Below are 10,001 nucleotides of genomic sequence, written 5' to 3' on the forward strand. Positions count from 1 at the left end.
ACACACACACACAAACACACACACACACACACAAAAAAACAAAGACATATTTCTCAATTCATTGTACCAAACTCCAAAACAAAACAAAGCCATATTTGCCAGTTCACAAAGACTCAAACTCCAAAACAAACAAACAAAACAAAAACTAAACAAAAAAGCCATGTTTGCCAGTTCACAAAGACTCAAACTCCAAAACAAACAAAACAAAAACCAAACAAAAAAGCCATGTTTGCCAGTTCACAAAGACTCAAACTCCAAAACAAAACAAAAAAAAACGAAACAAAAAAAGCCATGTGTGCCAGTTCACAAAGACTCAAACTCCAAAACAAAACAAAAACTAAACAAAAAAAGCCATGTGTGCCAGTTCACAAAGACTCAAACTCCAACACAAACTAAACAAAACTAAACAAAAATTAAACAAAAACTAAACAAAAAAAAGCCATGTTTGCCAGTTCACAAAGACTCAAACTCCAACACAAACTAAACAAAACTAAACAAAAATTAAACAAAAACTAAACAAAAAAAAGCCATGTTTGCCAGTTCACAAAGACTCAAACTCCAACACAAACTAAACAAAACTAAACAAAAATTAAACAAAAACTAAACAAAAAAAAGCCATGTTTGCCAGTTCACAAAGACTCAAACTCCAACACAAACTAAACAAAACTAAACAAAAATTAAACAAAAACTAAACAAAAAAAAGCCATGTTTGCCAGTTCACAAAGACTCAAACTCCAACACAAACTAAACAAAACTAAACAAAAATTAAACAAAAACTAAACAAAAAAAAGCCATGTTTGCCAGTTCACAAAGACTCAAACTCCAACACAAACTAAACAAAACTAAACAAAAATTAAACAAAAACTAAACAAAAAAAAGCCATGTTTGCCAGTTCACAAAGACTCAAACTCCAACACAAACTAAACAAAACTAAACAAAAATTAAACAAAAACTAAACAAAAAAAAGCCATGTTTGCCAGTTCACAAAGACTCAAACTCCAACACAAACTAAACAAAACTAAACAAAAATTAAACAAAAACTAAACAAAAAAAAGCCATGTTTGCCAGTTCACAAAGACTCAAACTCCAACACAAACTAAACAAAACTAAACAAAAATTAAACAAAAACTAAACAAAAAAAAGCCATGTTTGCCAGTTCACAAAGACTCAAACTCCAACACAAACTAAACAAAACTAAACAAAAATTAAACAAAAACTAAACAAAAAAAAGCCATGTTTGCCAGTTCACAAAGACTCAAACTCCAACACAAACTAAACAAAACTAAACAAAAATTAAACAAAAACTAAACAAAAAAAAGCCATGTTTGCCAGTTCACAAAGACTCAAACTCCAACACAAACTAAACAAAACTAAACAAAAATTAAACAAAAACTAAACAAAAAAAAGCCATGTTTGCCAGTTCACAAAGACTCAAACTCCAACACAAACTAAACAAAACTAAACAAAAATTAAACAAAAACTAAACAAAAAAAAGCCATGTTTGCCAGTTCACAAAGACTCAAACTCCAACACAAACTAAACAAAACTAAACAAAAATTAAACAAAAACTAAACAAAAAAAAGCCATGTTTGCCAGTTCACAAAGACTCAAACTCCAACACAAACTAAACAAAACTAAACAAAAATTAAACAAAAACTAAACAAAAAAAAGCCATGTTTGCCAGTTCACAAAGACTCAAACTCCAACACAAACTAAACAAAACTAAACAAAAATTAAACAAAAACTAAACAAAAAAAAGCCATGTTTGCCAGTTCACAAAGACTCAAACTCCAACACAAACTAAACAAAACTAAACAAAAATTAAACAAAAACTAAACAAAAAAAAGCCATGTTTGCCAGTTCACAAAGACTCAAACTCCAACACAAACTAAACAAAACTAAACAAAAATTAAACAAAAACTAAACAAAAAAAAGCCATGTTTGCCAGTTCACAAAGACTCAAACTCCAACACAAACTAAACAAAACTAAACAAAAATTAAACAAAAACTAAACAAAAAAAAGCCATGTTTGCCAGTTCACAAAGACTCAAACTCCAACACAAACTAAACAAAACTAAACAAAAATTAAACAAAAACTAAACAAAAAAAAGCCATGTTTGCCAGTTCACAAAGACTCAAACTCCAACACAAACTAAACAAAACTAAACAAAAATTAAACAAAAACTAAACAAAAAAAAGCCATGTTTGCCAGTTCACAAAGACTCAAACTCCAACACAAACTAAACAAAACTAAACAAAAATTAAACAAAAACTAAACAAAAAAAAGCCATGTTTGCCAGTTCACAAAGACTCAAACTCCAACACAAACTAAACAAAACTAAACAAAAATTAAACAAAAACTAAACAAAAAAAAGCCATGTTTGCCAGTTCACAAAGACTCAAACTCCAACACAAACTAAACAAAACTAAACAAAAATTAAACAAAAACTAAACAAAAAAAAGCCATGTTTGCCAGTTCACAAAGACTCAAACTCCAACACAAACTAAACAAAACTAAACAAAAATTAAACAAAAACTAAACAAAAAAAAGCCATGTTTGCCAGTTCACAAAGACTCAAACTCCAACACAAACTAAACAAAACTAAACAAAAATTAAACAAAAACTAAACAAAAAAAAGCCATGTTTGCCAGTTCACAAAGACTCAAACTCCAACACAAACTAAACAAAACTAAACAAAAATTAAACAAAAACTAAACAAAAAAAAGCCATGTTTGCCAGTTCACAAAGACTCAAACTCCAACACAAACTAAACAAAACTAAACAAAAATTAAACAAAAACTAAACAAAAAAAAGCCATGTTTGCCAGTTCACAAAGACTCAAACTCCAACACAAACTAAACAAAACTAAACAAAAATTAAACAAAAACTAAACAAAAAAAAGCCATGTTTGCCAGTTCACAAAGACTCAAACTCCAACACAAACTAAACAAAACTAAACAAAAATTAAACAAAAACTAAACAAAAAAAAGCCATGTTTGCCAGTTCACAAAGACTCAAACTCCAACACAAACTAAACAAAACTAAACAAAAATTAAACAAAAACTAAACAAAAAAAAGCCATGTTTGCCAGTTCACAAAGACTCAAACTCCAAAACAAACAAAACAACAAAAAACAAAACAAAAAAGCCATGTTTGCCAGTTCACAAAGAGTCAAACTCCAAAACAAACAAAACTAAACAAACTAAACAAAAAAAGCCATGTTTGCCAGTTCACAGACTCAAACTCCAGAACAAACCAAAAAAAAAGGAAAAAAAGCCATGTTTGCCAGTTCACAAAGACTCAAACTCCAAAACAAACAAAACAACAAAAAACAAAACAAAAAAGCCATGTTTGCCAGTTCACAAAGACTCAAACTCCAAAACAAACAAAACAACAAAAAACAAAACAAAAAAGCCATGTTTGCCAGTTCACAAAGACTCAAACTCCAAAACAAACAAAACAACAAAAAACAAAACAAAAAAGCCATGTTTGCCAGTTCACAAAGACTCAAACTCCAAAACAAACAAAACAACAAAAAACAAAACAAAAAAGCCATGTTTGCCAGTTCACAAAGACTGAAACTCCAGAACAAACCAAAAACTAAACAAAAAAGCCATGTTTGCCAGTTCACAAAGACTCAAACTCCAAAACAAACAAAACAACAAAAAACAAAACAAAAAAGCCATGTTTGCCAGTTCACAAAGACTCAAACTCCAAAACAAACAAAACAACAAAAAACAAAACAAAAAAGCCATGTTTGCCAGTTCACAAAGACTCAAACTCCAAAACAAACAAAACAACAAAAAACAAAACAAAAAAGACATGTTTGCCAGTTCACAAAGACTCAAACTCCAAAACAAAAAAACAAAAACAAAAAAGCCATGTTTGCCAGTTCACAAAGACTCAAACTCCAGAACAAACCAAAAAAAAGGAAAAAAAGACGTTTGCCAGTTCAAAAAGACTCAAACTCCAGAACAAACAAAACTAAACAAAAACTAAACAAAAAAAGCCATGTTTGCCAGTTCACAAAGACTCAAACTCCAAAACAAACAAAACAACAAAAAACAAAACAAAAAAGCCATGTTTGCCAGTTCACAAAGACTCAAACTCCAAAACAAACAAAACAACAAAAAACAAAACAAAAAAGCCATGTTTGCCAGTTCACAAAGACTCAAACTCCAAAACAAACAAAACAACAAAAAACAAAACAAAAAAGCCATGTTTGCCAGTTCACAAAGACTCAAACTCCAAAACAAACAAAACAACAAAAAACAAAACAAAAAAGCCATGTTTGCCAGTTCACAAAGACTCAAACTCCAAAACAAAAAAAACAAACAAACTCCAAAACAAAACACAGCCATCTTTGCCAGTTCACAAAGAGAGTTCATAGTGACCACGGCTGTTAAACTCCAAAACAAAACCAAAAACAGCCATATGTCTCCCCAACAGAAAAAATAACAGCATATGGGTTTGGAACGACATGAGAGTGAGTACATCACAGCAGAATTTCCTTATTGTGTGAACTGTGCCTTTACTGAGCATGCTCAGTGCTCACCCACCTCAAGCTCCTTCAGCAGACTCTCTGCAGGCTTCTTACTGGTGATTTTGTTCTTATAGATCTCTCGGTACTTTTTCACATGTTGCCGATGGTGACGGATGCGTTGCCATGACCACATGTAAAGGCGGGGCTTTACATTGACCTCCAAAACGCCTGTGATCACATATCGCCACCTATGATAACCACAAAAAAAATTACGTACAGAGCCTCATGAAATGAAATAATAGTCAAGACCACAATCTCGAAATGCACTTACCACTGACACGCATTAGTGTGAACTGCCACATCTGGACGATATTTCCTGTAAGGAAGGTTACGGGTCATCATATCCACCGATCCCAACAGCTCCAGAATGCTCACATACTAGAAAACAACAAAAAGTTACATTCAAGCCATAATTACATTCAAAATATGTCAATGAATTGTTCACTGAATTGCACAAAATTAAATGGATGTCTTCCACACCTGTGGACGGCTAAGTTCAACAGCCACCTCAGGGAGGTTGACCACTAGATCCACTTTTGGTGAGGAGAAGTCCACATCGGAGCGAGGATTCATGCGCAGCTTGGCGTTTGCAGATATTGGACGAAAGACTAAAGCAAAAACACACAAAAACAAAGTTGGTTTGCATTTCATAGAGAAAACACTGTTGAATACACATGAAATTTGTGAATGAAATAAAGCTGGAACTCACTGAAATGATAATCTTGAGGGATAGCGCTCTGGATGGCTACACTGTGCTTCAGGTGTCGCTATAAAAAATGTAGAAACAATGAAAATGTGCAATTTCTTTTCCTTGGACTAAAAGTTTAATAAAATCTGAAGACCCTACCAGAGCCTCATCAGGGTTGTGGTTCGAGTAGAGCTCTGAATTCACATTCCAGTACGCAAACAGATTGTCCAGACGTACAAGCTAAATGACGCAACAAGCGGTATTAACTAGTGAACAATAGTGGTTCGTTTTGCTACTCATAATGGTGAAAGTGAAAAAGACATGTTTTGACCTTGAAAAACAGCTTGGCTTTCTCATCCAGAAGACATGGCGTCCAATTCTGATCAGCTGTCTGGAAAATTAAATACAAATGTTATGAAAAAAATGATTGAATCCACTGTAAAAAAAAAAAAAAAAAAAAAAAAAAAAAAAGTTGCATTGCTTAGCCATGCCTAGTATCAGGACCATTTAACTGTGATCAAATCACTGTAATGAAATAACTGTACAGCCTCTCATGGCTTATTGTTAATTATAGAGTCTATCAGGGCGAATCACACGAAAACACAGCTAGGTCATTTTCACCCCAAAATCAAAAAAACAAACAAAAAAAAAAACAATATGTTGTATTCATAGAAAAATATATTAAATGTAAATACATTTTATGATTAGAATAATATAAAATCATATGTTTACATGTCAAAAGAAAACTTATTTAAAAAAACATATTTTCATAAAGAAAAATACACTTATAAAATTGTTAATTTATAACACATTTTAAATTAATAATATATTATATACATATATTTTCTTGATTATTTTTTATTGTTTAATATAAATTTTATATTATTTATAAAAAAAACATATAATATATAAATCAATACATATTTAAAAAAGATGATTTTTTAATGCAAAATATACATTTTCACTTGATTTTGGTGTGAAAAATGCCCAAGACATTCTTATGAGTATAATATAATATAATGAGTATAATATAATATAATCTTATAATAATTTTATTTTGTATGATATTACTGGCATACCTGGAGGCTGAGGTTCTGCAGGGACACTCCGAAGGAGAGCGGAGCATCGGGATTGGTGACCTGAATACACGTGTAACATGGAAGAAAATTAACATATATTACAGGTTTTAGTATATAAAAGCTCTATCTAAGCTGAAGAACTGCAGAGAATGTAAATGTCAAAGTACTCACATCATCCTCATAGCGGACGTGTATGTTGGAGATCTTCACCTGCAGGTTTTTGATCACCTGTGTAACCAGTTTCTCCACAAACGTATCCTGCTTCTCTGCCTTTGGATTCTCTGAATACAAGAACACGAATGCAAATTCACAAACTACATTTCCCGTCTCTATGTAAAAACCAAAGTGAGCTCAAATGATTTACTGCACCTTTTTCTGCTGCTTTCTGTTTGGTCTCCTCGATCCGCTGCAGCTCCCTCTGCCGAGCTTCCTGTAGCTGTCTCTCCTCCTTCTCTGCATCATACTTTATACCTGCGTTAACAGAGATGCAAGAAGTCAAAACTGGCAAAACCACATGCATGCAGTGATATTCTGTGAGACCTGGCATTAAAATGTGTGTCATACTTCATGCAATAAACATCAATGCTCATTATACCTGATACTGATTATACAATACAAATACTAATATGTCGTCATATCATGAGGACATATGATTGTCCTTGCCACTGTGACTCTCACCGGAGGTCTGTAAGGCATTATGTTTTGTTGCTTTGGAACAATATTAACTTGAATTGAACTGAACTAAATTCAACTGAACTGTAATCCATATACTCCTAAACACAAGAAGAACCAACCATAAGAATAAAATATGGTAAAGTCTGCGTGATTCAAACACAATGTAATGCAGGCTTTGCAGTAAGGCAGATGTTGAAAAATTAGACCGTCAATACTATAATGGACTCGAAAGAGTGTGTGTGCTTACTGGAGCTGCATTCATTTGTTCAAAAATACAGTAAAAACAGTAATATTGTGAAATATTATCAAATATATCTTAAAATGCCATTTATTCCTAATAAGAAGAATCATTATTAATTTTTTAGTACTAATAATAACGGAGTAGCAAATCATCATATTAGAATGATTTCTAAAGGATCGTGTGACACTGAAGACTGGAGTAATGATGCTGAAAATTCAGCTTTGATCACAGGAATAAATTACATTTTAAAATATGTGACCCTGGAGCACAAAACCAGTCTTAAGTCGCTTGGGTATATTTGTAGCAATAGCCAAAATTACATTGTATGGGTCAAAATGATTGATTTTTCTTCTTTTATGCCAAAAATCATTAGGATATAAAGTAAAGATCATGTTCCATGAAGATATTTAGTAAATTTCCTACTGTAAATATATTAAAACTTAATTTTTGATTAGTAATATGCATTGCTAAGAACTTCATTTGGACAACTTTAAAGGCGATTTTTTTTCAATATTTTGATTTTTTTGCACACTCAGATTCCAGATTTTCAAATATCTGTATCTCAGCCAAATATTGTCCTGTCATAACAAACCATACATCAATGGAAAGCTTATTTATTTCAGCTTTCAGATGATGTATAAATCTCAATTTCGAAAAATGGACACTTATGACTGGTTTTGTGGTCCAGGGTCACATATGTTTAAAAAAAAAATTTTTTTTAATTGTACTAATATTTCACAAAATTACTGTGTTTACTGGATTTTTGTAGCATAAGATACTTGTTTCAAAAACATTAAAAAATTATTCCAAATGCTTAACTGGTAGTGTTTGTATGTATATCCATCAAGGATCAGCTCTTACTAGCTGTAGGCACGATGAGCAGGAAAACTTCATCCAGCGTGGCCTCCACAGACTGAGTGTACAGGTTCTTCCAAGGGATCTTCAGCTCCAAACGACCTGACAAAGACAGAAATATTCACTGAATGAGCTCTAATTCTAATTAACGCCACGACAGTGCAGACTGGTTTTACAAAGCAACACGAAAACAGTCCAAATTTAAGTCAACAGCCATGATATAGCATACAGCAAGCAGTTCAACACTTACCTATGTGTCCCGCTTTGACTTTGAAAGGAATGTCCAGTTGACTCTGTTTCAGAAATAAGACTCACATTAGAGCGCAAGTCAAGGAAGCACACCTTCACAGAGCATTAGAATAATGAATGCTTCGTTAATGGATTTCCTGTACAACCAAAAGACAGTACATGTCTAACACGAAACATAAAGCAACATACCAAGGCATTTTCTTTTATCTCAAGGTTTCTTAATATGGCATCACCTGCAAAAGAAACGTTGACACATTACATAGTGCTGAATATTACCAGCCTTAGTCTAAAATAATTCATATCTCACTGAGCAAATATTTACAGTTGTATTAAAAGCTACTTATCAGGGAGTCAATAAGACACATGGCATATCATTAAACTCTACAGGGTGGGGGAGTTTGAACATCCTGTATTCCTTTGTCCTTGTGTTGTTGATGAATTTAGCATTCACTACAATGAATGAATGAAGTAACACTATAGCAGTAATTCTCATCAGCCAGGCCTCTCCTTTATCTTGCTTGTTTTCAAACTTTTTGTATGAAACTGGAAGTGTGTTATATAGTCAAATAAAGCACATACATTAAATACAATAATTCTTGATGGGGAAAAAAGATTTAGCATTTTAAGTGAGTTTAATTAAATTCTAATATTATTAATTCATTATAATAGAAGTCATTTTGTGGCCAACTTGGAAATTTGCTGAGGCCCCCAGCGGTCCCCGGGCCCCTGGTTGAGAACCACTAAACTACAGAATGGTTTCAGAATGATTTTCAGATCCATTTATTGATTTTGATCACAGTCAGAAAATGTCACAATGTTGCTGACATATTACACCATCAAAAATGATTCTGCATATCACATGTTTTAAAATACAAGAGACGTTTCTACAGGAGGTGTTTTTCCTAATCAGAGCGATTTAAAATGAGGATTTTTAACAAATCGTGTAACTTAGTTTTCATAAATATCTGACGGTATTAACAAAAAGTAGTGATGCAGCAGTGAAAACTTCATAAAAGAGGAATATTTTAGTTTAACCTCTTCATTTTGGGAGAATATAGTAGAAAAGTTTGGTAGCACTTTACAATAAGGTTTCATTTGTTAACATCAGGTAACTACAAATAATACTTGTAAAATATGCATTCATTTTAGTTAATGTTAGTTTTTAATATTTACTAATAAATGACAAAAGTTGTACCTGTTAATATTATTTAAGATACACATTTCATGTTTTTTTAAATAGAGAGAAATTGAATGAAATGGTATTGCATTACAAAATACTGTTGCCATAATCTCTAATCAGGGTCAAAATGAATATACTCTTGTTTTAAAAACTAAAGACAGCTGTTTTGTCTCATGTCAAGAGCCAGTGAAATGCATTTAAACAGAAGTTGCCTTCAGAGTCTCAGAGCGAAAGTGAATCATGAGTTTACATGTGGGGTTAAACTCTACTAGTCAAGGTAATAACATACTAATTCAGTGTCACAAACAGCTCAGTATAGCTCATCAACATCATTTTTGCTATATTCAATAACAATCTATTTAAAGCACCAAATTATGCACGTAGTTTTGGGTTGGCTTTTAGTTAAGGCTTACTGTAAACGCATGTTCAAACATGCATGACTCTTTAACGTAAGCAAGCATACAGTGCTGTATAATCGTGTACGTACGTA

General features: G+C 32.5%; 1 protein-coding gene across 1 annotated transcript in view; it reads right to left on the bottom strand.

Annotated features, from left to right (window-relative positions):
* vps13a (vacuolar protein sorting 13 homolog A) overlaps window positions 1-10,001 on the bottom strand; it is a 47,433-nt gene that overhangs the window by 36,664 nt on the left and 768 nt on the right. The window contains exons 3-14 of the mRNA XM_016473617.1: window positions 8,521-8,564; window positions 8,333-8,375; window positions 8,089-8,184; window positions 6,681-6,782; window positions 6,483-6,592; window positions 6,312-6,371; window positions 5,564-5,623; window positions 5,392-5,472; window positions 5,254-5,311; window positions 5,025-5,152; window positions 4,816-4,922; window positions 4,561-4,732 (exon numbers count right to left, since the gene is read on the bottom strand). Of these exons, the coding sequence (XP_016329103.1) occupies window positions 4,561-4,732; window positions 4,816-4,922; window positions 5,025-5,152; window positions 5,254-5,311; window positions 5,392-5,472; window positions 5,564-5,623; window positions 6,312-6,371; window positions 6,483-6,592; window positions 6,681-6,782; window positions 8,089-8,184; window positions 8,333-8,375; window positions 8,521-8,564 (1,061 nt within the window). The remainder of the gene's footprint in view (window positions 1-4,560; window positions 4,733-4,815; window positions 4,923-5,024; window positions 5,153-5,253; window positions 5,312-5,391; window positions 5,473-5,563; window positions 5,624-6,311; window positions 6,372-6,482; window positions 6,593-6,680; window positions 6,783-8,088; window positions 8,185-8,332; window positions 8,376-8,520; window positions 8,565-10,001) is intronic.

The sequence above is a fragment of the Sinocyclocheilus anshuiensis genome, unplaced genomic scaffold (genome assembly GCF_001515605.1).
Source record: "Sinocyclocheilus anshuiensis isolate Anshui unplaced genomic scaffold, SAMN03320099.WGS_v1.1 scaffold112, whole genome shotgun sequence".
Classification (NCBI taxonomy): domain Eukaryota; kingdom Metazoa; phylum Chordata; class Actinopteri; order Cypriniformes; family Cyprinidae; genus Sinocyclocheilus; species Sinocyclocheilus anshuiensis.